The 27,547-nt window shown below is 53.6% G+C and overlaps 1 protein-coding gene and 1 long non-coding RNA gene across 10 annotated transcripts; one reads left to right on the top strand and one right to left on the bottom strand.

Annotated features, from left to right (window-relative positions):
- Nucleotides 1-186: 186 nt before the first annotated feature.
- On the top strand, nt 187-27,464 carry ODAD1 (outer dynein arm docking complex subunit 1). Of its 6 annotated transcripts, XR_007147540.1 has the most exons (17): nt 190-605; nt 1,192-1,248; nt 1,596-1,700; nt 2,863-2,962; nt 3,132-3,321; nt 13,664-13,786; nt 14,099-14,212; nt 17,945-18,012; nt 20,544-20,731; nt 20,835-20,969; nt 21,648-21,730; nt 21,849-22,017; nt 23,830-23,999; nt 24,114-24,217; nt 24,536-24,614; nt 24,707-26,476; nt 27,369-27,464. XR_007147540.1 is itself a non-coding variant. In XM_047837157.1 (16 exons), the coding sequence occupies exons 3-16, from the start codon at nt 1,631-1,633 to the stop codon at nt 25,184-25,186; spliced, it is 2,067 nt and encodes a 688-aa protein (XP_047693113.1). In that variant the 5' UTR covers nt 188-605; nt 1,192-1,248; nt 1,596-1,630; the 3' UTR covers nt 25,187-27,353. The 6 variants fall into 6 exon arrangements, 5 of the variants coding, with proteins under 5 accessions (XP_047693114.1, XP_047693113.1, XP_047693111.1 ...); XM_047837157.1 differs by lacking the exon at nt 27,369-27,464 and having other exon boundaries at nt 188-605; nt 21,855-22,017; nt 24,707-27,353; XM_047837155.1 differs by lacking the exon at nt 27,369-27,464 and having other exon boundaries at nt 24,707-27,352.
- Nucleotides 3,303-6,758, bottom strand: LOC125153716 (uncharacterized). Of its 4 annotated transcripts, XR_007147544.1 has the most exons (5): nt 6,380-6,758; nt 4,060-4,136; nt 3,698-3,775; nt 3,521-3,623; nt 3,303-3,391 (listed from the first exon to the last, which is right to left on the bottom strand). It is a non-coding gene; the product is annotated as an uncharacterized LOC125153716 (long non-coding RNA). The 4 variants fall into 4 exon arrangements; XR_007147543.1 differs by having other exon boundaries at nt 3,521-3,775; XR_007147545.1 differs by lacking the exon at nt 4,060-4,136 and having other exon boundaries at nt 3,521-3,775.
- Nucleotides 27,465-27,547: the final 83 nt, after the last annotated feature.

Here is a 27,547-nt window from a genome sequence, read left to right as displayed (position 1 = left end):
ACCGCAGGCTTCGGGCACACCCAGCCGGCAGGGAGCGGCGCCCACTACCCGCCCGCTCCGGGGAGGCCCACGTGGGCAGCAGCCTGCAGCGCCGGCGGCCCGCCTGCCGAGAGAAGGGGGCGTGGCCAGGAGGGGCGTGGCCGGAAAAGCGGGGGCGGCCCGAAGAGCCCGAGGCTCCGCCCACTCCCGCCTCTCAGGGCGCGGACCCACAAGAAGTTTTTGGCGGCTTCGCTGGAGGCCGTTGGCCGCGCATGCGTAGTGAGTCACTGCAAGGACCTGCGTTGGTGGTGAACGTTCCTCCCTCTCACAACTCCCGGCATCGGCACCGTCTTCCTGCTAATGACTCTTCAAACAACGTGGTCTTGACTTAAGACACGCATCTCTCGGGCCTGGTCCCGAAAGACCTGGGCCTAGCTCCCAAGCCTTCCAGACCTTTCCCTCCCAGTCCTGGCTCCATAGGGTCTTTCAGCTTCTGCCTCTCCCTTCCGAAAGCACAGCCCGCCGCTCACAGTCCCTCGCTTTCGGTAGGCGCCTTTCCACCGGGTCCCTTAACGAGTACTTCTAGCCACGCCCCTCGCAAGTCCGTGAAACTACGGCCTCGGCAGGTACTGGTGCCCCTCCCAGCGGCAGCCCCCCCCATAGCCCCACCCCTCGCCACTCCCCGCAGCCCCTCCCTCCACAGGTAGCTGTGCTCCTCCCAAAGGTTCCAGCCCTCGCTGGCCCTGCCAGCCCCGCCCCTTACAGGTCTCCCTGCCTTCTCAAGCCCTGTAGCCCCGCCCCTCAAGGCACGCCCAGTTTCTCTTCTCAACGGCCCTCTGCCCCGCCCCTCGCAGGGCTCACAGCTCCGCCCCTCGCAGGGCTCCCCGCCTCTCAGCCCTTCTGTTCACAGCCTGCTAGGTCTCCTGAGGTCTCCTGAGGTCTCCCGGCCGCCTCGGCCCCTCCTCTCCAACCTCCCCTTCCAAGACCCCTCTTCCTCCGCGCTCCCTCCTCCCCAGCTCCCTACCCAGGCCCCTCCTCCTCAGCCTCCCCGCCCACAGCCCCTCCTCCCCAGCCTCCCCGTCCATGGCCCCTCCTCCCCAGCTCCCTTCCCAGGCCCCTCCTCTCCAGCCTCCCCTCGCACGGCCACTCCTAGAGGCCTCCGTCCCACCCCCGCCGCGGTGCTCAGGCCTCATTGGCCCTTTATCTCCCCAGTAACCAGGCCACAACAGTGAGCTTGGAGAACCAAGGACAGGTCGGGCACTCCAGCAGGTAGGGACAGGGCTCGCTCCCCACAGCCTGCCGGGGTTTCCTTCTCCTCCGTGTCTCCTTCCCCCAAACAGCCACGCCTCAGAGATACCGAGAGCCCAGGGGACCTGCCCCCGTGCCAGAGTCAGAGTGGAAACACAAGACAGAGAATATGAGAGGTGGGAGGTCGGGAGGGATGTGGGGAGAGGCCTGAGAGGTGCTCCCCTGCAACTCATTGGAGGCATTGAGACTCAAAGAGAGGCCAGAGTTGGTTCCGGGGTCACCTTCCAGTTGCCTCGCGGTCCGTCCCCACCCTCCTTCCGGCGCCCTCCTGCTCTCTGTCTGAAGGGGTTCCTGTGTCACCCCTACAGGAGCGCCGCCCCCCCCCCCCCCACCTTTGGCCAAGATGCCTTTGGGACTCTCTGCAGGGAGCACCCGCTCCGAGGATGGAACCGAGGCCTTCCTGGAAGGAATGGGTAATTCAGACGCTGTTGGCTTTTTTTCCCACTCATTCCTCATTGTCCCAAGTTCTAGGTACTGTGCTCTGGGACACGGGGTGGGGAGTGGGGAGAAGCGGGGAGGCCTTCCAGGAGAGTCCTCTAGCGGGAAACACACATGCGTGGGAATGGAGGTGGAGCAGGGCAGACGGATAGGCCAAGCCTGGAGGGCTTCCTGCAGGAGGAGAAGTTTGTGTGGGGCTTGGAACTCCTCCCAGGAGTTACCGATGGGAGAAGGAAGGGATGAGCCTTTCAGCAGAGGGAACATGTGCCTAGAACAGGGTTTCTAAGCCTCCACACAGTTGACGCTTGGAGTCAGATCATTCTTTAGTCATGGCGGCTGTCCTGGGCATTGTAGGACATCCCTGACCTCTATCCGTTACATGCCAGGAGCAGCCTGTCCCACCCCGTCCCCACATCCTGACAATCAAAAGTGTCTCCAGACATTGCCAACTGTCCTTGCGCGCAGAATCACTGGTTGAGAACCACTGGGCCTTGGGAGGTGGGGAGCTAGCTGGTGGCCCAGACTGGAGAGGTGGTTAGGCTCAGGTCATATGGGGCCTTGAACCCCGGGCCCAGGACCTGCGGCTTTGTTCTCAGGCCCTGGAACTCCGAAAGACCTTCCAGGATTGTGAAGGGAGGCCCGGAGGCTGGGGAGGAGGCTGGGGTGATGGTCCCGGCAGGACAAGATGAGGCCTGAGCTTGGAGGATGGGCTGCGAGTGAGGAGGCCAGAGGACAGGACTGAGGACTGCTGGGCTACGGGGGCTGAAGGGGCGAGGGGGAACAAGACTGCGGCCCCCAGATCTTGGCGGCAAGTTCCAGATCCTCTGTGGCCGGCGCCTGAGGACCCTGAGGCCTTCCGGGAGCGCCCTCTAGTGGGGAGGCGGAAGTGTGCCCCAACCGGGAGTAGACGTGGGTTTGGGGGAAAAATCCCCCGGAGGTCAGCTTGGGGTCCGGGAGTACCAAGGGGGTGAGGTAGGCGTGAGGGATACAGGAACTGAGGTGCAGGGCTAGAGGGGTGTTGGGGACTGGGTGGGCCTTTCGGCTGCAGTTTGTGGGAGCCGGAGTTCCCAGGTCCTGGAGAGGAAGGGGCTGGGGCCGGGATCTCTACTGAGCCCAGTTGGCTGGTCCTGCCCTCAGCGGATTGGGAGCTGAGCCGACTTCGACGGCAGTGCAAAGTGATGGAGGGAGAGAGGCGGGCTTACAGCAAGGAAGTCCACCAGCGCATCAACAAGCAACTGTGAGCCCCGTGCCTGGACCCGGAGCTTGGGGAGCGAGGGGGCTCTTAAAGGGGTTGGGGGCCCGCCTCCTGGGTCCCAGAGGGGAAGGGGCAGGCCGGGTGTCTGGCCGTTAGTGATTCTGAGACTCTGCCCCTCGCTGGCTTGCTCTCCACCTCCCCGCCTGGGCAGTGAGGAGATCCAGCGCCTGGAGGGGGTGCGGGATAAACTTCAGGTGCAGATCCGCGTGGCCCAGAGCCAGGTCAAGCGGCTGCGGGACAGCGAGAGGCTGGAGAACACTGGTCATCTGCTGAAGTGTCGGGTCCGGGTGCAGGCCGAGGTCAAGGAGCTACAGGAGCAGACCAGAGCCCTGGACAAGCAGGTGGGTTCGGACACCAGCCTCTGTGGGTCGGAACTGCTCTGAGCCTTGGCTTCCTGGTCTGAAAATGGGCCTATTTGAAATCATGCGCGTGGGAGAGTTATATTCAGACTCCAATAGGAATGCAGGTGTTTTGTGCTTAGCACAGCCCCACACCCCCCAAAATGGAGCTGGTGCGGTTAAAGGGGACAGAAAGTCTCACCTCCTGACGTCAGCAAAACCTGCAGTAGAGTCCTGGCCCTGCCGCGTCAGAGCTGTGTGACCACGGGCAGCTCTCCGACCTCTCTGGGCCCTAGTTTTTGCATCTGCAAAAAGGGGACGTTGGTAACCCAGCCGTGTCGACCTGGGTCTCTAATCCCACCTGCCCCAAGACCTTGACCTGGGACACAGCGTGACTTTTCTAGGGCAGGGTTCTTCCAGGTTTCTATGACCGTCACTCCTGAGGCAGTTCACATGCCTGTGGATGTAAACACACACGTATTTGGGAAACAAAAGTTTTCACCAGGGAATAGTTGGTTTTTTTTTTTTTTTTCCCCAGGTGGGATTCATTCTGCTATTTTCTGTTCTATTCTTCATTAAAAAGAAAAAGTTGCTTCCCTAGACCAAATGATTTCTTGCACACGATTGGATCACAAACAGGACTTTGAAGGTTGCTTATCTTGGTGGTCTGTATTACTTTCCTATTTGTGCTGTAATGGATTACTACAGACTTGGTGGGTTAAAATAATACAAATTAGTTACCTTACAGTGCTGGAGGACAGAAGGCCAAAATGGGTCTCCCTGGGCTAAATTCAGGGTATCAGCGGGCAGCCTTTCTTCTGAAGAGACAGAGTGTGAGTAGGGGAGGGGCAGCGAGAGAGGGAGACACAGAATCCGAAACAGGCTCCAGGCTCTGAGCCATCAGCCCAGAGCCCGACGCGGGGCTCGAACTCCCGGACCGCGAGATCGTGACCTGGCTGAAGTCGGACGCTTAACCGACTGCGCCACCCAGGTGCCCCATGGACTGACTTTTAAAACTTCCAATCTACTACCGACGGCTACTTGTATAAGGCTTTTGCCTTGACACTTGCACTCAGAATAGCCTCAAAACACAGTTTCTGATGCTTGCTTAAATTCTCTCATTTTCTGAGCCTGTCACGTCAGAGACTGATGACAGACAGCCCTTGGACTTGCACTAGTTTATAGCACTCACCGGTCTGTGTAGAAATAAAAAAAAAAAGTAGGGACACCTGGATGGCTCAGTTTGTGAAGCATCTGACTTCAGCTCAGGTCACGTCTTGCAGTTCGTGAGTTCAAGCCCCGCGTCGGGCTCTGGGCTGATGGCTCAGAGCCTGGAGCCTGTTTCCGATTCTGTGTCTCCCTCTCTCTCTCTGCCCCTCCCCCGTTCATGCTCTGTCTCTCTCTGTCCCAAAAATAAATTAAAACGTTGAAAAAAAAATTTAAAAAAAAAAAAAAGATTGTACTGGAGGTTCTATCTGGTGCAGTGGGGCCAAGAAAAAAAAAAAAACAACATTGGAGAGGAAAAAATGAAATTGTCATTGTTTGCAGATGATGTATTTGTGTACAGAGAAGATCCAGAAGACTCTAACACTAACTGTTTTTGTAATTAACAAGGTATGTTAACAATGTGGCTGGATACAGAATTAATGTTCCAAGTTAATGATATTTCCCTGTATTAGCAGCAACTATGATAAAATAAGAGAAGAAAACACGCACTTATAATAAGCCACAGAAGGACCTGAGAAGAAATCTAACAAAAGTGTGCCAGACCTCTATGGAGTAAATTGTAAAATTTTATTGAGGGATATTAAAGAACAGCTTAATAAATATAGAGATCTATCCATGGATTGGAAGAGTTAGTGCCCTAAAATGCCGGGTCTCCAAAATAATTTATAGTTTCAATGTAATCCCAACCAAAGCACGGAAAGTCTTTTTTCAATGGACGAAATTGACAAGCAGATTCTAAGGTTTCTATGGCAGTCAATGGACGAGATGACATAGACTGACTTAAGAAGAACAATGCGAGAGGATGTGCTTTCTCACTTCTCAAGATCTAGTATAAAATTCTTGTAGTTGATGGAGGGCTAATCAAATGGATCAATGGGACAGAGGAGAGAGCCCTGTAAGAGACCAATGCACATGTGGGCATCTGATGCACAACTTCGGGGCACGGGAAAAGAGGGCTTTGATAACGGTGCTGTGAAAACTGGATGTTCATACTGTAAGATGAAAGAGAGACCCTTATCTCTCCTCCAACCCCCATAACTAATTCCAGGCGGATCAGATCTAACCGTGTGAAGGTAGGGAAAGATTTCTTAAATTAGTTATAGAACTCTACTTCTAAAGAAAAAGACTGTTGCTTCCGGTGACTTTAAAGCTAATAACTTTTTAAAAAATTTTTTTTTTTTCAACGTTTATTTATTTTTGGGACAGAGAGAGACAGAGCATGAACGGGGGAGGGGCAGAGAGAGAGGGAGACACAGAATCGGAAACAGGCTCCAGGCTCTGAGCCATCAGCCCAGAGCCCGACGCGGGGCTCAAACTCACGGACCGCGAGATCGTGACCTGGCTGAAGTCAGACGCTTAACCGACTGCGCCACCCAGGCGCCCCTAAAGCTAATAACTTTTGTTGAAAGAAACATAGAGTGTGCAAAGAAGGTCGTGGAATGGAAAGTTATTTGCAACGCATATAGCTGACAAAGGACTATTATCAAGAACATATAAAGAACAACTACAAATCATTGAAGAGTCAGCCCAATTAAAAAAAAATAGCCAAAGGATTTGGGCTGACATATCACAAAACGAGAGATTCAGATGTCCCAATAAATGTAGGAATGACTCACCACTCATTAGTAATCAGAGAAAGGCAAATGGAAATCGCAATGAGGTTCCATTAATCACTCACCAAATTTTCCAAACTCAGTGTCCGAAAATACCAAGTGTTGGGGAGTAAAGGAGCAAGTGGGAACTCCTAATGAACCGTGGGTGGGGACATAAATTGTCACACGTATTCTGAAAAGTCTTTCCCCCCATTATCTATTACCTTTAAAGATAGACCTACCCTGGGTTTCAGGGTCACACCCACTCGGCATGATCACCAGAAGCAGTCTCGCAGGAGGATAGGGAACAGGAAACACCTGCATCTTCTCACGACGGCATCAAACACATCTTCCTTGAGCATCCAGGGGCTGCTTCTCAGCACCTCCAGCTGGGTGATCCCACGCAAGCGGGTGGGTGATGCCCACCTTGGCAGAGGGAGGCATCACACCCAAGAGGAGTCATCTCTGTAACAGCTCATGAAGACAAACCCTAAGTCTAACCCCCCACCCCCCTCAGTGATAAGAAAAACTCCACAGAGAAGCCAGATGTCTGCTCAGTCCTGGTCATGTAGGCTCTTGGGATCTATGAGCCCCCTTGAAGTCCTTTTAGTCCAATGTAGTTCACCAATCAGGTCGTTTTTATAATAAACACCGTTGCCTGGGAACAGAGCTGGCATTCCATAGTTACCTTAACCCGGTATATTTCCATGAAAACAGTGTCAGAAGAAGGTAAGCCAAACTCACCTTCTAAGGGAAAACAGGTTTAGACCTATTGTTAACTCTTCTTCCCACCCAGCAAGTGCACTTCTGAGCATGTGCCCTGGAACCAGGATTCATGTAAAGAGATGTTGAAAGAAGCATGATCACGTATTGGCCAGCTCCGAACTGGAAATAACCCAAAGGTCCATCAGTATGTGAGTGAATAAATAAATTGTGGAATAGTCACATAATGAAATAGTATACAGCAATGAAAAATGAGTGAATCACAATTACAGCCACAAGGGTGAGTCTAACACACATTTGCAAGAAGCAAGACAAAAAACATACAGAGAGTGGGGCGCCTGGGTGATTCCGTTGGCTAAGCGACCGACTCTTGGTTTCAGCTCAGGTCATGATCTCCCGGTTCATGGGATTGAGCCCCGCACTGTCAGTTCAGAGCCTGCTTGGGATTCTCTCTCTCCCTCTCTCGCTTCCCCTCCCCCACTCGCACTCTCTCTTTCAAAATAAATACACTTAAAACAGAGGAAAAAAAAAACCCACACAGGGAGCACGATTTCATTCACATAAAATTCAAAATCAGGCCAAATGCAACTTTTGTTTAGGGGTACGTACATGGGTGATAAAACCATAAAGTAAAAACATGAATTTCACTTAAGGAAGTATGGTAAACAGAAGAGTGATCCCTGTAAGATGTCCACCTCCTAATCCTGGGAATCTGTGAGTATCTTACTTTACATGGCAGAAGAGACTGCGGATATGATTGAGGATTTTGAATTGGGGAGATTACCCTAGATTAAACCGGAATTCTCCCCCGGAGCTTCCAGAAGGAATTCAGCCTGGCTGACACCTTGATTTTCTGAAACCAGTGAAATTGATTTCGGATATCTGACCTTCAGAACTGTAAGAAAAAAGGTCGTGGTGTTTTAAGCCAGTCCGTGTGTGGTACTTTGTTCCAGCAGTAATAGGAACTGACAGAGGGAGGGCAGTGGCACGTCTGTGGAGAGGAAGGGGGGAGTGATGAGGGGGGGAGGATCTGCATTGCTGTCAGCATTCTGGTTCTCGACCTGGCAGGTGGTTCAAGGATGTTCAGTTAAAAATACGTATAATGAGTTGTACGTACATCATCTATGCCCTTTTCTGTGCACAGTGACTTTTTAAAAAAAAGTTTATTTATTTTTGAGACAGAGACAGAGACAGAGACAGAGAGAGGCAGAGAGAGAGAGGGAGGGAGAGAGAATCCCAAGCAGGCTCCACACTGTCCGCTCAGAGCCCGATGTAGGGCTTGAATTCATGAACCGTGAAATCATGACCTGAGCCAAAACCAAGAGTCAGATGCTTAACCAACTAACCCACCCAAGCGGCCCCATCGTGACATTTTTTTAAAGAAAACAAACAAAAAAAGATGTTAGCCATCGTAGACCTAAATGTAAAATCTAAAATTATAGAACTTTTAGGGGTCCCTGGGTGGCTTAGTCAGTTAAGCATCCAACTTCGGCTCAGGTCATGATCTCACGGTCCGTGAGTTCGAGCCCCTCGTCGGGCTCTGGGCTGACAGCTCAGAGCCTGGAGCCTGCTTCAGATTCTGTGTCTCCCTCTCTCTCTGTCCCTCCCCTGCTCACACTCTGTGGGTGTGTGTGTCTCTCTCTCTCAAAAATAAACATTAAAAAAATTTTTTTGAAACTATAAAACTTTTAGAAGGAAACAGGAGAAGAGCTTTGTGAGCTTGGCTTAGGCAAAGATTTCTTTCTTTCTTTCTTTCTTTCTTTCTTTCTTTCTTTCTTTCTCCTTTTTTTTTTTTAAGCTTAGGCAAAGATTTCTTAGCTACATCACCAAAAGCATGATCCATAAAAGGACATATTGACAAACCGGACTCCATAAAATTTGAAAACTTCCCTTCAAAAGTTATTGTTAAGACAAGCTAAGCCCTACAAGGGGAGAGAATATTTATCACGTGTGCAGCTGATAAAGAACTTGTATCTAGACTTTATCAAGAACTCTCAGTAAGAAAACAGCAGATCCAATCAGGAAAAACTGGCGAAAGACTCGAAAAGACACTTCACCAGAAAACATATAAGATGATAAGAAGCACGTGGAAGAGGCTCAGTGGTGTTAGTCATTAAAGGAATGCAAATTAAAGTCACGAGAAACTTCTACACGCCATTTTAGAATGGCTAGAATTAAAAAGACTATACCAAGTGTTGATGAGGATGTGGAGGAACTGGAACTCTCACAGCCTGCTGGGCGGAATGTAAATGGCACCACCACTTTGGAAACTGCTTTGGCAGTTCCTAAAAAACTAAATGTACCCTAACCATACGAATCAGACATTCTACCTCCTAGGCATTTACCCAAGAGAAAACGAGGCATATGTTCGTTGGTACAAAGACTTGTACGCGAGTCTTTGTAACAGCTTTATCTGTAAAATTCAAGATGGAAACCATTCAAATGTCCACCAGAAGGTGAATGGATAAGGAAATTGTGGTACATCCATACAATGGAAAGCTACTCACCAATAAAAAGGAATGGGCTATTGATATACCCAACAAGGTGGATGAATTTCAGAATAACTGCTCTGAGTGAAAGAAGCCAGACCCCTCCCCCTCACAAAGAGTATACACTATGCGAGTCCATCGACTGACTGACTGATTGATTTTTAAGTAATTTCTACACCCAACGTGGGGCTCGAACTTACAACGATCAAGAGTCTACCGACTGGGCCAGCCAGGCACCCCTATGATTTCCTTTACAAAACTCCTTAGTGACAGAAAGCACATGGGTGACTGCCAGGGGGAGGGGACCGTAGGAAGCAAGTGCACGGAAGAATGACAAAGGGACACAAGGAAACTTTTGGGGGAGATATGTTCACTAATCTTGATTACGCCAGTCTTATCAAATTGTATACTTTAAATGGTGTAGTTTTATTGTATGTTATTTATACTTCGATAAAGCTGTCAGAAAAGTTTCCTACCTCACACCGTATAAAAACATAAGTTCTGGGGCACTTGGGCAGCTCAGTCGGTTGAGCATCTGACTCTTGATTTCCGCTCAGGTCATGATCCCAGGGTTGTGGGATCAAGCCTTGCATCAGACTCCGTGCTGAGCATGGAACCTGCTTGAGACTTTCTCTCTCTCTCTCTCTCTCTCTCTCTCTCTCTCTCTCTCTCTGCCCATCTCCCCCACTCATGCTCTCTCTCTAAAATAAAACAAACATAAATTCTAGTGTTATTAGAGACCCAAATGTGAAAAGCAAAATTTGAGGAGCGTGTTTTCTAATCTTGGGAGGAATTTCTGAAGCGAGTGGGTCCTAAACTTTCCTTGTGCCCAGAACCCTTAATTTCTGAGTAATATTTTTAGAACCTCTAACCTCCAACAGTCAGCGGTGTACCATGAAACCAGCAGATAGGGAGGAAAAATGCCCTGATTTATATAGCATTGGCTGATTTTCCTAACAAATACAGGTATCCCCTGCTGTTTGAAAATTGCGTGTTATACCGCTTTGCTTTTTCAGAAGACCTGTGTTAGTACCTGTTTTCACTAAGTGAAAGACGACTGAGGAGGACTTGAACTTTTACCAGAAAAAAAAAAAAAGGCAAAAAAGAAAAAATAGCATTCAGCATTTGTGCCCCCCAAGCTCCTTCCTGGGGACCACACGCAGCCTGCCAGAGGTGTGAACTCGGTCTGTCGGCGTCTATGTTTTATCTTGGTTTATTTTGTGCATCTGTTAGCAAGGTGTGTCCTAAGGTATCAGAAAAGCCTAAGAGGTTATTTTTGGGGTCTCGGAATGCTATACGCTTTTTCCCGTACAAATTACTGGTAATTCCTTCTTCACTTTCTGCTGTGTTGGCTTATGAAGGGTCTCATAGGAACGGTCTACTTTCAGATGATGGGGAAACCTGTACTCTCGACTTGGCTGCGGTGAACACATCCTAAGATGACCCCCAGTGAGTCACACGCTTGTGCAACGCCCTCCCCTTCAGTTGGGGGCAGAACCTGTGACTTGCTTCTGGCCAAGAAAATACAGCCTGAGGGGATGTCACTCCCTTCATTAGGTTATGCCATCTAAGACTGTCCCCTTGGGGCGCCTGGGTGGCTCAGTCCGTTGAGTGTCTGACTTCGGCTCAGGTCATGATCTCACAGGTCATGGTGTTTGATCCCCGCATCGGGCTCTGTGCTGACAGCTCAGAGCCTGCTTTGGATCATCTCTCTCTCTCTCTCTCTCTCTGCCCCTCCCCTTCTCTCTCTCTCTCTCTTTCACACACACACACACACACACACACACACACACACACACATACACAAATAAAAACATTCAATAATAATGAAAAAAAGACTGTCCCTTACTAGGGGCATCTGGGTGGCTCAGTAGGCTAAGCATCTGACTTTGGCTCAGGTCATGATCTCAGGGCTCCTGAGTTTGAGCCACGAGTCGGGCTCTGTGCTGACAGCTCGGAGCCTGGAGCCTGCTTTGGATTCTGTGTCTCCATCTCTCTCTGCCCCCCTCCCACTCACGGTCTCTCTCTCTCAAAAATAAACATTCAAAAGATTTTTAAACAAACCAGTGTTTTCATCCTAACAACCTAGAGACCATTTGAGAATCCACAAGTAGAAAACAAAGTTGTATTTCATTCTTTTTTTAAAATGTTTATTCACTTTTTGAGAGACAGAGCATGAGTGGGGGGAGGGCCACAGAGAGAGGGAGACACAGAATCCGAAGCAGGCTCCAGGCTTTGAGCTGACAGCAGAGAGAGCCTGACTCAGGGCTCGAACCTGCAAACTGTGAGATCCTGACCTGAGCCGAAGTCGGACGCTTAACCGACTGAGCCACCCAGGTGTCCCCTGTGTTTCATTCTTAAAAACCACAATTACTTACCTGTGGGATGTTTGTGCCTTTGGGTCTTGGAGTCAGATTGGACTCACCACCCTTGCTTTGTGCTGACTTCTGTGCAGTACTTGGCTTTTCTTTTCTTTCTTTCTTTCTTTCTTTCTTTCTTTCTTTCTTTCTTTTTCTTTCCTTCCTTCCTTCCTTCCTTTTTTCTTTCTTTCATTGAAAATTTGACTGGGATAATTATAGATGCACGGCATTCGGAAGAAATAATAAGAAATAGAGGTTCGTCGTACACTTTGGCTAGTTTTCCCCACTGGTAACATTTCTGGATATTTGATTTATTTAAAAATGTTTATTCATTTATTTTTGTGCATGAGAGGGGCAGGGACAGAGAGAGAGAGGGAGAGAGAGAATCCCAAGCAGGCTCTGAGCTTTTGGTAGCCCCCCGACGTGGGGCTTGATCTCCTGAACCATGAGACCACCACCTGAATCGAAATGAAGAGTTGGCCGCTTAACCAGCTGAGCCACCCAGGAAGTGCTCCCCCCACCCCCGTGGATGTTTGAAACTCAGTTTCACAAAGGCGTGACTCATCAAAAGGAACATAGCACCGTCTTATGTTGAACCTGTGAACTACCTTGAGCTTGTAGTTCATGCGGTGTCTGACCAGTGTCAGCGTGCCTCCCTCAAAACTGAAAATATCAGGGCGCCTGGGTGGCTCAGTTGGTTGGGCGTCTGACTTTGGCTCAGGTCATGATCTCACAGTTCGTGCGTTCGAGCCCCACGTCGGGCTCTGTGCTGACAGCTCGGAGCCTGGAGCCCGCTTCAGAGTCTGTGCCTCCCTCTCTCTCTGTCCCTTCCCTGCTTGCACTCTGTCTCTTAAAAATGAATAAAAACGTAAAAAGAAATTTTTTTTTAACTAAAAAAAAACCCTAAAAATATCCCCATGGTTGCTTGCCCCTTTGAACGTGTTGCAGTGCTCGGGGGTGCCTGGGTGCATGAGTTCGTTTTCTAGGGGACGCGATAACAAAGAACCACAAACTTTGGGTGGTTTAAATGACAGGAATTTATTGTCCCGTGTTTTGTGGGTTGGGGGCCCAAGATGGAAGTGTTGGAGGGTGGCGTTTTCCCTCTGTGCACCTTCTAGGTCCAAATTTCCCCTTTGCATAACGACACCAGTCATACTGGATCGGGGCCCACCCTCATGACCTCATGTTGACTTGATTATCTCTGTAAAGAGCCTGTCTCCAAATCAGGTCACGTTCTGAGGTCCCGGGGATTAGCACTTAAACATAGGAATTTGGGGGGGCGGGACCCAATCTAACCCATAAGGGTACACGAATTCGGAAACGCAGCCTTAAAGCAATTCCATTTATTCGTCTGATCTGCACGTTTTAGTGAGAACCTACTGTGTTAGGCACACGCCCAAAAAGACAGCATCCTGCCCTCATGGAGCTTCCCATTTTATTGGGGAGACGGCATGCCCCAAATGAGTAAAGATGAATAGGGACATGAAGACAGGTTGGCAAAGGTTTCACACCCAGGGGACTCTCACGGCATCAGGGCTCATTCTCATCAGTCTCTCGTCTCCACTTTGTCTAGTGGCCTCATCCTCCCAGGACCCTCCGTGTGCTGGGGACTTGGACAGTGGAAGTTCTAGAGCCCCATCCATCTACCGCATGCATGTGCCCCCCAAATACCAGGAAGGGATTCAGGCTGGTTCAGCTTGGCTCACATGCCCATCCCTAGGACGGTCACATGGACCGTAGGAACCTGGGTCATGTGGCTGGTAGGGCGGCTCGTTGTGTTTGGAAGCTAGAACCACATGGAAAGTGGGGCCCACCAGCAGAAGAAGGATAGAACAGATGGCTGGGGCCACAAGGGTGGCAGATGGCAGCCACACTCGGCCGCTCACCTCCCTTGGTGCCTCCGTCACTCCCACATTCAGCCATCGAACAGTTACTACCACCCCCTCTCCTCCAGATCCAGGAGTGGGAGACCCGGATCTTTAACCACAGTAAGGATATCAAGGCCCCGGGACTCGTCCTGGATCAGAAGGTCAAGATCCGGCGAAGGATCAAGATCCTAGAAGACCAGTTGGACAGGGTGAGGGCCAACCTCTTGGCTCTCTCCAGACCTGAGCTCTGGGGGTTGGGAGGGGAAACTGAGTATGGGGTCAAGTTCCGGACAGGCCTGAAATGCTGGGCTCCCTGAGAAGGATCAGGGGGCATCCTGAGGGATGGAGTGTCCCCAAGGAAAGGAGACTGATGCCTGGGTCCTTAGGGGAGCTGGGCAATGCTCTCAGGGTCCCCAAATAGGGAATGGGCCCCCACACGTGACAAGTGCCCAACCTTGGCCGAGTGTGGAAGAGGGAGGCAGGCGGGGCCTCAGACAGACTTTTGTACCCACCCCCCCCAGGTCACCTGTCGCTTTGACATCCAGCTGGTGCGGAATGCGGCCCTGCGGGAAGAGTTGGACCTCCTGCGCATTGAGAGGAACCGCTATCTGAACATGGACCATAAGCTGCAGAAGGTCAGTGGCCTCGAAGGGCCAAGGAGCCCTTGGCCCAGCTGGAGTAGGGAGAGGATTCGACTCCAGCACTCCGGCCTCAAGTACGGAATCCACTGGAGACATAGGTTGACATCAGTCCAGAGGGAATGGGGACCTCGAAACTGTTCCAGGATGCCTCTCACAAAGAAAGCAGCCTCGTTTCGAATTGCAGAAGCCAGGGATGCCATTTTGAATATTCTCAGCCGGGGCAGTCAATGAGCGAGCAAGACTATTTCCGTACTATGGGTATTTCTGTAATCTTCGATGGCCCTCGAGGGACCTTCTCTTTCTCCTCCACCTTCCCTTCCCTGAAAAAAATAGTGCAAAGAACTCTAGCCTTCCCCAAGATTGACAATTTGCCATATTCACACACACACATGTTCTAATTATTATTATTTTTTTTTTAATTTTTTTTCAACGTTTATTTATTTTTGGGACAGAGAGAGACAGAGCATGAACGGGGGAGGGGCAGAGAGAGAGGAAGACACAGAATCGGAAACAGGCTCCAGGCTCCGAGGCGTCAGCCCAGAGCCCGACGCGGGGCTCGAACTCACGCGAGATCACTCGAGATCTCGCGAGATCGTGACCTGGCTGAAGTCGGACGCTTAACCGACTGCGCCACCCAGGCGCCCCTATTATTATTATTTTTTTACTGAAAATGATCACAGTTGCTGGACTTGGGAGAGCGCAGGGCAGACATTATGCCCCTAAGAACTTCCTTGTGAATTTCCCGAGAATGAGACCATTTTCTTACCAAAACACAGGGCGCTTTTCCAAGTCAGGGACTTCAAAGTTATTACAATCCTAAACAGTCCCTATTGAAAGTTCTCTGATGGTCCCAGTGATGCTCTTTGTAGCCGATTTGATTTTCCGGCTCTAGGCTCCAAGCCAGGGCCCCACGTCGCATTTGGTTGTCCTGGCTCTGTTCGTCTGGAACCATCCCTGGGCCCTTCTTTGTCTTCATGACTTTGACATTTTGGAGCCAAGTCTCCTCCGTGTGGGTTTGTCCGATCTTTCTTCACGATGAGATGCACCTTGCGCATTTTTGGCGGAACACCAGAGAAGCGATGCTGTGTCCTTGGTATGCATTGGGTAGGAGGCACGTCGGTCCCTTAACTAGCGATGTCGCCATTGATCCCTTGGTTAACCAGATTTCTCCCACGGACGTCTCCCTTTGTGACGAGTAAGTAGAGATTCTTGGAGACGTGGTCAATATCTTGGTCCCCGACACATTTTTCACTCGGTTGTTTTGGCATCCATGAATGATTCTTACCGGAATGATTATTACTGTCACAACGGCTGCCGAATGGTGACCCCTTTCTCGACCTCCGTCATCTCTCCCGCATTTATTAGTTAGCATTTTACTCAAGGAAGGGCCTCGCATTCTCCGCTGTATATTTTGTGTGTTACCAGGAAGCTTTCGAGCATGCTTACATCATCGTTCATTAGGATGTTCAAATTGTCCCGGGTTTGGCTAGTGGGAGACCTTAAGCTGGCCTCTGTGTCCTTTCGATGGGCCCCATCGTTTTTGTTTTTGTTGTTTGTTTTAACATTTCCTTACTTCCGGCACAGGAAGATAGTCCGGGTAATTTGCACTCGCTCCGCCCCCACCCCGGAGTTAGCCGCGACGCTACTCCCGGGAGTCCTGGTTCCTTCTGGAAAGGAGGAGGTGTTGAGAAATGATGAGACAGCCACTGCCAGAGGGGCCTCAGTGACCCCGGGGCAATATTGCTTTGAGGCCCTTTTTCTGGAGAGAACTAGGGAACACACACATATACTTTGTTGTTGCTTTTTAATTAAAAATTTTTTTTTCTAAGAGAGAGAGGGAGAGAGCGCGCTGAAGAGGGGGAGGGGCAGAGAGAGGGGGACGGAGGACCCGAAGCAGGCTCTGCAAGGAAAGCACAGAGCCCAGCGCGGGGCTTGAACTCACAAACCGTGAGATTATGACCTGAGCTGAAGGCAGATACTTAACCGACTGAGCCACCCAGGTGCCCCTTTTAAATTTTTAGAAAATGTGTATTTATTTATTAAAAAAATTTTTTTTAATGTTTATTTTTGAGAGAGAGGGAGCACAGAGCCCGACGTGGGGCTCAAACCCATGAACTGTGAGATCATGACCTGAGCCCAAGTCGGATGCTTAACTGACTGAGCCACCCAGGCACCCCGATGTTTATTTTTGAGAGAGAGAATACAAGGGGGGGAGGGGCAGAGAGAGAAGGAGACAACAGAATCTGAAGCAGGCTCCAGGCTCTGAGCTGTCAGCACAGAGCCCGACTCCTTCGTTCTGCCCTCTGAGGGTCCAGGGATCTGTCTCTCTATCCAGAATTATCGTATTCAGGAGGCACTTGAATTCATTCCTGGTTTTGGCGGGGGTTCTGTGTGCTTATGTTCTTTGTTTAAAATGCTGGGTTCGGGGGGCGCCTGGGTGGCGCAGTCGGCTAAGCGTCCGACTTCAGCCAGGTCACGATCTCGAGGTCCATGAGTTCGAGCCCCGCGTCGGGCTCTGGGCTGATGGCTCGGAGCCTGGAGCCTGCTTCGGATTCTGTGTCTCCCTCTCTCTCTGCCCCTCCCCTGTTCATGCTCTCTCTCTCTCTGTCCCAAAAATAAATAAACATTGAAAAAACAATTTTAAAAAAAATGCTGGGTTCGGGACGCCTGGGGGCTCAATAGACTGAGCATCTGACTCTTGATTTTGGCTCAGGTCATGATGTCCCGGTGTGTGGGACTGAAGCCCACATCGGGCTCTGTGCTGAGCCTGCTTAAGATTCTCTCTCTCCCTCTGCTGCTTCCGTGTTCGGGCTCCAAGCTGTCCGCACGGAGCCTGACGCGGGTCTGGAACCCACGAACCGTGAGTTCATGAGCTGAGCCCAAGTCCGACGCTTAACAGACTCGGCCCCCCAGGCGCTCCCCCCAAACCTGTTTAAAGTACAGTTCTGTTCATTTGCTTCTGTTTTGTATTCTGTTTTACTTCTCCCCTTCCTCCTGTCACTGTTGATTCGATATTCTTGATGAACATAGAAACCATTAACAGAGGTTCCCAAACCAAAAGTCTTCCAAAAGGTACTCCAGAGAAACATCATTTCTAATTGCATTCAAATAATACGCATTATATCCGTGGGTAAATATATATATATTAATATATAACTAATATAATATATATATTAATATATAATATACAATATATTTTATAATATATAGTTTATATTTTATATAAAATATATATTTATATTTTATATAATATATGTATTAAAAATATATATATTATATATTATATATATTTTATAATATATATAATATATAATATATAATATATAATATATATTTTTTATAATATATATTTTATATTAATATATATATATATTTCCTCCCTTCTCTCTCCTGAAAGGACCCTTTGTACCCATAATAACTGCCAAGACATTTCTTTGCAACTAGAAAGTGGATGGGTGTGGTCACAGGAAATTCACGCACATTTCTGAACCCAACTTGGGTGGGTGTTCTTAGCAATGTTCTGGGGTGAGGGTTTCACGGCGAGAAGCGCTCTGAGCCAGCAGGCCAGCCCAGCGGCCACCAACGAGGAAGGTCCACGCATGTGGGAGGCCCCCGAGTCCTGCTTATTGCGGGGTGGGGTGGGGGGTGGGGGCGCCGGGCCTAAAAGAAGGCCCTACAGTGAGGAGGCCGTAAGAAAGACATTGGTTCTGTCTCGTCCTCTGGCAGGAAATCAGCGCCCTGCGACGCACGGTCAGCGCCCTAATGGTCTCTTCTGCGGCCGCCTACACCGTCAGGTAGGACCCCGCTTTGGCTCCCGCGTGGGGGCCGCGCTCAGGCAGCATGCGCTTTGCCGTAGGCTGTGGCAGGCGGGTCGGAACTCCAGAAATAGACTGTCGCAACCTTTTTTCTTTTTTTTTTTTTTTTAAATAAGGTGCCCCCTTTCTCTCCTTCCGGTGATCTCCCAGTCCCTCGGGGCGAGGTCCCACTCGGGGGTATGGAGGAACGTCTTTGGCCCCAGTCTGTGAACCGCATTGTAGCACACGGGCTGTGGGGAGAGTGAACCCAGACGCTGCTTGCCCTGGCGCGGGTGGCCCCGGGGACAGCCACCTGGGAAGCGTCGCGGCATGAGAGTAATTAGATCATTAGATTGTTACGCTGAAAGGTAGGAGATCCTCTCAGGCCCCCTTCAGATGGAGTCACGTTGTGTGGAGTCTAGAAGTCCCCGCCGTTGTGTACATTTTGGCCTCTGTCTGGGGGCTCCCGTGCTGGCTCCTGCCCCAGCCTTGCTTCTTTATGAGCTTGGACCCCTTCTCTTGCTCCGAATGGTTTCCTACCTCCTTTTATTTTATTTTATTTTATTTTGTTTTATTTTATTTTATTTTTTACACTCGATTCTGTTTTGTTTTATTTATATAGGGGCGGCCGGGTAGCTCCGTCAGTTCAGAGTCCGATTTCGGCTCAGGTCATGATCTGCCCATTTGTGGGTTCGAGCCCCGCCTCAGGCTCTGTGCCGACAGCTCAGAGCCCGGAGCCTGCTTCGGATTCCGTGTCTCCCTCTCCCTCTCTGCCTCTCCCCTGCTCATGCTCTCTCTCCCTCAAAAATAAACGTTAAAAAATTTTTTTTAAATGTTATTTATATATTTGGAGAGAGAGAGTGAGAGACAGAGCGTGAGCAGGGGAGGAGCAGAGAGCGAGCAAAGCAGGTTCCAGGCTTTGAGTTGTCAGCACAGAGCCCAAGGTGGGGCTCGATCTTGTAAACCGTGAGATCATGACCTGAACCGAAACCAGGAGTCGGACGCTTGACCGACTGAGTCACCCAGGCGCCCAGTTTCCTGCCTTCTCTTCAGGTAGGAATATTGTTTGTCCCTCATGACGCCTGCTTACTCATGGCACATGATTCCTCAGGACGTCAATTATAGCCCAGATCGACCTTAATGGTTGCTGAGATTTCTTCCTTGCTTGGGGCCTCCGATGACACGATGACACTCCTCCGGCAGATGGCCGAGGGCAGGCTAGCTGGGTACCGGGACAGGGTGGTCTCATCGTATTGACGCTTCCCGTCAGACCTGCCAGCGGGTCCATCGCTTCCTTGCTGGATGACCCGGGGCCGGTCACCTCCACTCTCTGAGCCTGCTTCCTCCGCGGTGACAGGACCCGTCATCATGGCGGCTACCTCACGGGGATGCTGTTGTAGAAAGGTCGGGAAGTCGGGATCCCTCTTCCCCGCCCCTCAGTTGGCATGGAACCCAAGGCACGGAAAGCGCCACGAGTCCCAATCCCCGAGAAGGGCTGCCACCAGCACCTGGAGATGGAGGTGTCACTGGGGGCTGGTGGCAGGGTGGGGTGAGGCCTCCCACCGAGGAGGGCTGACTTGAGAAGGCCTTGAAGGAATTTGAAAAGAACACGAAGCTGGTGAGGGCGCCTGCGTGGCTCGGTCGGTTTAGCATCAGACTCTTGACTTCGGCTCAGGTCGCGATCTCACGGGTCACGAGTTCGAGCCCCGCATCCGGCTCTGTCGGCAGGGAGCCTGCTTAGGATTCTCTCTCTCTGCCCCTCCCTCACTTGTGCGCAGGAGCTCGCTTCCTCAAAATAGATAAATAAACTAAAAAAAAAAAAAGAAAAAGAAAAAAGAAATAGAAGCTGGTGCTGGGGCTGGAGGCAACCAAAGTTGGCACAGGTGGGGAGGTGGGAAGAGAATGGCCGGAGGGCAGGGACCTGCGGAGATGGGCCTGCTGTTCTAACACAATGACCGGGTGATCTTTGACCCTATGACGCGTGGGGCCCTAGGAATTTCCGCTGCACTATGTGTAAAAGCTGAAAAGCTCAGTGACCGAGGCTTCCAGAGCGTCCCCGATATCCTGACACGTGGCTGATGTCATCTGTGTGTCCAACATGAGGCCCCGAATGGTCCGGGCCGCTATTTCCAATCACACGACACCCCCCCCCCCCCCCCCCCCCCCCCCCGACTCGGCCGATTGCCTTAACGCCTGGGGTCTAACCCTCCCGGGGCAGGAGCAGAATCTCTAACTGTGGCCTCCTGTCCCACAGCTCACACAATAATGCACAGCCCCCCCCTCCCCAGGACCCCGTGTGTGCTTCCGCAGCATGGCCCCCTCGTGGGCGAGGCCATCAGTCCCTTATGTGGCCCCGTCCCCGCTCTGGTTCCACACCTCGTCACCTGACTCCCTTGCAGGATCCTAGAAAGTGTTCTGCCTTTTTGTGACCTGGGGGGGGGGGGACTGCCACCTGATCCTGCCCCATCCCTGGGACCCCAGGCTGTGCCGTCCTCCCTGACCCCTGGGCTCACCTCCCCCATCCCCCCCAGGGAGGAGGTGAAGACCAAGCTAGGCCTGCTGCGGGAGAGGGCGGATAAGGAGGTGGCCCAGAACGAGACGGAGCTGCAGACCCTGCATCGGCACATAGCGCACCTGGACCAGTTCCACCGCTTCCTCAAGCTCAAGAACGACGAGCGGCAGCTGGACCCCGCCGTCGTGGAGAAGCGCGAGAAGCGGGGTGAGACCCGGGCCGCCGGCCGGGGTGGGGGGGGGGGGAGGAAGGGGACGGGGCTCAGGGGCTCCCGGCCCCTCCGCCGACCTCACTGCCCCAACTCCCGCAGCCCGGGAGGTGGCCGAAGGCCTCCGGAAGACGTCCCAGGAGAAGCTGGTGCTGCACTGCGAAGATGCCATGAACAAACTGTCCCAGCTGACTGGGGAGAGCGACCCGGACGTGCTGGTGGAGAGGTACCTGGAGAGTGAGTATGGGGCCGCGGCGGCGGGCGGGGGGGAGGGGGGGCGTCCAGGCGCGGGATGGGCTCGGTCACCCGCATCGGGGGCCTCCGCTTGGGCCCCGGGGGCTTCTGCCCCTGCGATGCAGACGCGAGGCGTCAGGGTCGCGCTACCTGCCCGGCTCCGTGCGCCCCCGTCTCTCTCCCTCCCCGGTCTCTTCCTTCTGCGCTCGTCCTCCTGGGGCCTGGAACGCTCAGCCCCCTCGGGGTGTCTTTATTTCCGTTTGGTGTTTGTTTCTGGGCGTGTCTGTGTCCCCGTCCCCCCGCCCCCCCCTTCGAGGGCCTGCCGGCCACTCTCCAGATCTGCCCTCGACCTCTGGGAGTCTCCCTCCGGTGCTTGTTGCTGTAGTCCCCCGGGGCCTGGTCTCTCTCTCTCTCTCTCCCTCTCCCCCCACCTCTGCTGCTTTCTCTGCCTCACTTCTCTCTTGCTCTGCGTTTCTCGGTTATCTCTGGGTCTCTCTCTGGACTTGGCCGCCGTCTCTCTTACTCCGACTTGCTCTGCCTGCCTCTGTGCCCCTCCGTCTCTGCCTCCCTTGGTCTCTGCGTGTTTGTCTCTGCGTGGTCGTCCTCCCAGTCCCTTTCCCGGTCCCGCGCGGATCCCTCCGCCTCCGGCCCCCTGGATCCGCCTCTCCCGCCTCTCGCCAGGGGAGGGGCGCAACTTCGCGGAGTTCACCTTCATCAATGAGCAGAACTCGGAACTGGAGCGCCTGCAGGAGGAGATCAAGGAGGTGAGGGAGGCCCCCCTTCCCCACTCCCTTCTCCCCTCCCCTCCGCCTCCTCCGCGCGCGCGACGCCGCCCCCCGCCCTCGCCCCAGCTACCTCCCGCCGCGCGCTCGCGCCCCGCAGTTGCAGGAGACCTTGGCGAGCACCCGCCGGAGCGAGGATAACCTTCGCGAGCAACGAGAGCAGCAGCGAAGGGCCCTGCAGCAGCGAACCGACGAGGTGCGCGCGGAGGCCGACCAGGTGGAGGCCCGCTTCCAGGACCTTCGGGGGCAGCTGGAGAAGCTCAAGGCCGGTGAGCGCCGGCCCCAGCTCCTTCACCTGGGAGGAGGCGATGCGTGGCCGGCCCCGGGCCGGCCGCCTGGAGATGGGCCCGTCTGCCCACCCGGTACCCCCCATCCACTCATCCATCCTGCCATCCTTCCGGGGTGCGGGGCCCAAGAGTCAGGCTGCCCCGGGTTTGAAGCCAGCGCCGTCATTTGGGTGCGGTTTCCTGGGCCTGAGCCCCTCTGGCAACTGGAATGGGCGGCCGCGCGTGGATTCGTGGGTTGTCACGAGAATTGGATGGGGTGACCGTCGGGAAGGGACAGAAGGTGGCCCTGGTGCCTCTGAGCAAGCAGGGGGGCCACCTGTGGTCAGAGTAGGGGATCGGTTACCGGCAGATCCTCCTTTGCTCTGTGGTGACCATGACTGCTGCCCTGTGCTAGGTGAGGAGGCAGGGGTGGGGTGGAGGGGGGGCAGGGGTGGAGAGGAGACCAGCCTGGGTGCTGGGTGGTCCGCAGCCTTCGGAGGGGCTAGGGTGAAGGACGGACCCTCAGACGGGGTGGGAGCCTCGACCCCGCTTGGAATGTGGGGACCGGCTGAGGACCAAAAGGTGGGGTCCCTTGTTAAAAAAAAAATGGTGCAGGGGCCTACAGCCGGCTGACACCTGCTCTGTGAAGGGGGTGGGAGTGGGGGTGGGCGGTGACCCATGGCTTCCTGGGAGCAGAAATGCTGGAGGCTGAGTCTGAGGGGTGAGTGTTTAACTGCAGAGCTGGGAGGGGTAGGTGCTCCCAGCACGTGGGGCCGAGGCCTGGAGGTGCTCCCAGGAATGTCAGCTCATTGTGTGGAGAGGGGGGTGTGAGGGTGTGGGGGGAGGTGCAGGGTGGTGGATCCTGAAGAGATGCCAGGCTGGGGTACTGGGGAGCCATGGTAGGGCTGTGAGCAGGAGAGGCCATGGGTGGGGAGGTTAGGAGAGGAGGAGGGAGAGAGGAGGGAAGGGAGGCCAGAAGTAGCAGACGGATGGGTCATGGTGGGGGGGGGGTGAAGCACACGGCGTCTGGCCTGGTGGGGGTAAGACCCCTCTATGAGACAGGGAATATGGGAGAAAGAGTGGGTTTGGAGATGCCCCTGAAATTCAGAGTGAGCAGCGCGGGGGGGTGGGGGGGACGTTCAGGGAGGGACCCCCGGGACCACGGGGACAAGCGGTAGAGACGCAGTGAGGTGAGGTGTGCCATGCGAGATTTGTGTCAAGGTCACGGGTGCCGCCTGATGTCACTAACAATAACCAGTCACAGCCGGACAATAACAAGATACAAGCGGGCCACGTGGGGGCCAACCGTGACAGACAGCACGGGTCGCGACCGTGGCCAGCGGGCCCGCCAGGGGCAGTGGTTAACGCAGTCGGGGCAGCAGCGTGGGGGGGGGTTGGCCCAATATTTAAAAAACACAGGAAACAGCCTCAGTGGTGGATCTCCCGGGGGAGCACCCCCCCCAGGGGAGCACCCATGTGAGTACCTCTCTGGGGGAGCTCCTGAGGTGGGGGGGGGTCACTGGGCGGGATGGGAGTTGGGTGTTCCTGAGCTGCGTGAAGAAGTCTTTCAGCAGGTGGTGACTTGGTCCGCTTTCCCCTTGACCACCCCCCCCCCTCACTTTTTGAACCCCTGTGGTTCCTCGGGAGCCGGGTGGCCAGGCCCACAGTGTCGCTCTCGTGCCCTCTGAGCTCGGGCAAGTGGCTTTCCATCCCGGAGCCTGGCTTGGCATCTCCGTCGCTCCGGAGCAGCGGAGACCGGAGGGCAGGGAGAGGCAGGGCGTCGCATCCGTGACGGCCTGTCCCCTCCGACCTCAGACATCCAGCAGCTCTTCACCAGGGCCCAGTGTGACAACACCATCATCAAGGACCTCCTGGGGGTCAAGACCCACATGAGAGACCGGGACATCAGCCTCTTCCTGGGCCTCATCGAGAAGCGGCTGGTTGATCTCTTGACGGTGCAGGCCTACGTAGACGTCCGGGTGGAGGTGTGGGGGGTACTGTGTGGGCGGGGGGTTGGTGGGGGGGGGGGGACAGGGAACCAGAAGCTTGGAGGCCAGGGCCTTGGGGGTGAGCCGACCACTGGCTTATCCACCCTCCAGACCCCCACCCCCTCCAGCTTGGCTAACGCTGCCCTCCTGGTTCTGGGCCAGAGCCCCGAGGATCTTCCAAAGAAGCTGGCCCCGCCGCAGCTCCCTGACAATCCGTGAGGCCTCCGGGCGGGAAGGAGGGGCAGGAGGAGGAGGTTCCGTGGGGGCAGAGGCGACAGTGGGATGGAGGCTTCTGGGGGGGCTCCAGGATCCCGGAGGGTGGGTGCGGCTCTGGGGCGGAGTAGAAGGTGGGAGTGACCGCCTCGAGAAGGAGTAGGGGGCTGCTGAGGATGGAGCTGGCCCCGGGGAGACCGGAAAGGGCCAAGGGCGCTCGGGCTGGCCGGAGCAAGGCCTCTGGGTAGCGCAACGGGGAGCCCTCGGCCTCCTGGGGCTGAGTGTCCTCCCTGCCTCCCGCCCCCCACCCCCCACTTTAGGGACGACCTCCCAGGCTTCGAGGCCAAAGACGACTATCCGATGAGCAAGGAAGAGCTGCGCAGCCAAGTGACGCAGTTGGTGAGGATGGGAGGCAGGTCCTCCCTCCCCGGGCAGGTCCTTGGCCCCCTGGTGGGGCCCTCATTCGCCCCCTCCCCCCCCCCCCCCCACAGCTCGAGGCGCAGGAGCAGCAAGAGAAGGAATTAGCCGAGGCCTTGAGGAAGGTCAACAGCAACCTGAGCGTCTCCAGCCTCCCCAGCATCGAGAGGGTCAGCTCGGGCTCGCCCCTGACGACCGTCAAGAGCCCCAGCGGGGTCCCCGGGTCCATCCTGAGCCAGAGGACTAGTGGCGTCCTGGCATCCAGTGGAGACCGCACCACGAGCACCAACGTCGGCCGCGTCGCCTTGGGAGAACCCGGCTCCAGCACGGGCCGCGTGACCTTTGGTTCCGCCAGCGCCGTGGGGGCGCCCGTGTCCAGCCGGGGCTCGACTGGGGGCCGCGTGACCTTCAGACCCCCCAGCTCTAGTAGCTACCTGGGCTCCACCGGATACTTGAGGTCCAGCGGAGGCCAGGACAGCCCCGTGGGTGCGGAGAGCAGGGGCACCGGGTCAGAGTCAAGCGCAGGCCCCGGGACCAGCACCAGCAAAGACTAGCGGCCCGCCCCCCCCCCCCCCCCTTGCCCTTGGCTCCCTGCAGGCCCCTCTCTGCCTTGAGATTTCCCCGCGACCCTCCTGGTTCCAGGCCCTCTGTGAGTCTTTGCTCCGCATCTGTCTGCCCGTGCCCTTCCCGTTGTCCCTGTGTCCATCCGCTGGCTGTCGTCTCCTCAGCGATGTCTCCTGGTCCCTTTCTCTCTTTCCAAACCCCCCCCCCATTTCCCTTCCTGTCTCCCCATTTCCTGTCGTCTTGGCTTCCCATTCAGTGTGTGTTTCTGTCTCCTGTTCACATCTCTACCCCCATCACTGCTGGTCCCCCGCCTCCCCGGTCCTGTGTCTGCTTCCCCACTTCTAATTCCCTCTCCTGTCTCTACCTGCCGGGCTCTCCTTGTGCCTCATGACCCCGTCTCTGCAGCCCCTCGTTCCTCGCCCTCCCCCCGGAGCCCCAGGACTGCCCCCCGCCCCCCCAGGACTGGGAAGCAGGGGAAGACTTGGAGGAAAGATGTCAGGGTCAGCATGAGCTGCAGCCCTAGAAAATAAAGGTCAGAGCCTGTTACCCCAGCCCAGTTACAGGTGTATATGTGGGCGACCAGGCTGGACACATGGCGGTTCCCTTTACCTCTGGCCCAGGGGGAAATGTATGACCTTTGTCCCTACTCCCTGCAATTCATTCGTTCTTATTTATTTATTTATTTATTTAATCTATCTGTCTATTTATTTATTTTTGAGACCTCCACATTTCAGGCTCTACTGAGAACTGGGGTGTATCAGTCAGGATGGGTTGGGTTATGCTGCAGTAACGAACACCCCCCCAGGATCTCAGTGGCCTTATACTGCAAAGGCTTATTACTTGCTGGTGTTCCTGGTCTTTTGTGGGTCCCCTAAGGGCTCTCCTCTGCGTCACCTTTGTGACCCAGGCCGGTGGCACAGCATCCGCCTGGAGCGTTGCTAATTCTTTGGCCCTGGGAAACAGAGAAAGTGGTAAGGCTGACAAAGTTCTTTTTTTTTTTTTTTTTAATGTTTATTCATTTTTGAGACAGAGAGAGACAGCATGAATGGGGGAAGGTCAGAGAGAGAGGGAGACACAGAATCTGAAACAGGCTCCAGGCTCTGAGCTGTCAGCACAGAGCCCGACGCGGGGCTTGAACTCATGGACCGTGAGATCGTGACCTGAGCCGAAGTCGGATGCCCAAATGACTGAGCCACCCAGGCGCCCCCTAGGCTGACAAAGTTCTTACGGCTTCCGTGTGGATATGAGCCGTGTCACTGGACTTGCATTTATTGACCCAAGTAGGTCATGTCATGATGTGTGACTTCAAGAATTTTTTTTTTCTTAATGTTTGTTAAGTTTTGAGAGACAGGGTTAGAGACAGAGAGCGAGCACGAGTGGGTGAGGGTTAGAGAGAGAGGGAGACACAGAATCGGAAGCAGGCTCCAGGCCCTGAGCTGTCAGCACAGAGCCCGATGTGGGGCTCAAACCCACGAGCTGTGAGATCATGACCTGAGCCGAAGTCGGACGCTTAACCGACGGAGCCACCCAGGCGCCCCCGATGATGTGGAACTTCAAAGAAGGGTGGGAAATGCAATCTGTCCATGTGTCTGGAAGGAGAGAGAGAGAGAGAGAAGAATATTTGTGGACAGCCCTAATGCCTGCTGCATGGCCCCAGAGATCGAGCAGACTGTCTCCCTTCCTGCTGGGGTTGGGGAGGTGGTTTGGGAAGGAGAGGGTTAGAACACCACGGGTCACTCTTTCTGGCCGTTGAGTCCTGCTGAATGCCCTGTCTAAATTTAATCTAAATCCAGACTGAAGATTAAAATTGGCATAGTTTCTCATTTGTTCAGATAATCCAGTCTTCCCCTCCCAACATCCTGCCCCCGTCGGTAAATATTTAACAACTCGGGGCACTGGGGGCTCAGTTGGTTGAGTGCCCAACTCTCGGATTTCGGCTCAGGTCATGATCTCATGGTTCGTGGGTCCGAGCCCCGCGATGGGCTCTGCATTGACGGTGAGGATCCTGCTTGGGATTCTCTCTCTCCTTCTCTCTGCCCCTCTCCCCCCTCAAAATAAATAAACTTAGAACAAAGTGGAAGTTGCCTTCAAATTTTGACAGCAAAAAAGTAAATAAGTAAATAAATAAATCCTAATACAGGAGACCCCATGTTTCCTCCTTTGCTTGATCAGGTTACCTGGAGCGACAAATTGTGTGTTCTCTCCCCGTGAAATTCTATCAACTGAACTATAGATGCGTATTTTCACTGCAAGACGTATTTTCACTGCAAGACTGTATTTGTTTATTTACACCGCAAGATTTATGTATGTATTTGTGTATGTATTTATTTACTTATTTTTTGAGAGAGAAC

Source organism: Prionailurus viverrinus, chromosome E2, assembly GCF_022837055.1.
Source record: "Prionailurus viverrinus isolate Anna chromosome E2, UM_Priviv_1.0, whole genome shotgun sequence".
Taxonomy (NCBI): domain Eukaryota; kingdom Metazoa; phylum Chordata; class Mammalia; order Carnivora; family Felidae; genus Prionailurus; species Prionailurus viverrinus.
Note: the sequence above shows the minus strand (reverse complement) of the source record. Positions and strands in the feature narration are given on the sequence as shown.

What these genes read in the sequence shown, in the direction of transcription:
- ODAD1 (XM_047837155.1), top strand. Translation starts at nt 1,631, where the DNA reads ATGCCTTTGGGACTCTCTGCAGGGAGCACCCGCTCCGAGGATGGAACC. An exon ending in TAGAAGACCAGTTGGACAGG is followed by an intron (nt 13,787 to 14,098) that starts GTGAGGGCCAAC and finishes CACCCCCCCCAG; the next exon opens with GTCACCTGTCGCTTTGACAT. An exon ending in GGAGAAGCGCGAGAAGCGGG is followed by an intron (nt 20,732 to 20,834) that starts GTGAGACCCGGG and finishes CAACTCCCGCAG; the next exon opens with CCCGGGAGGTGGCCGAAGGC.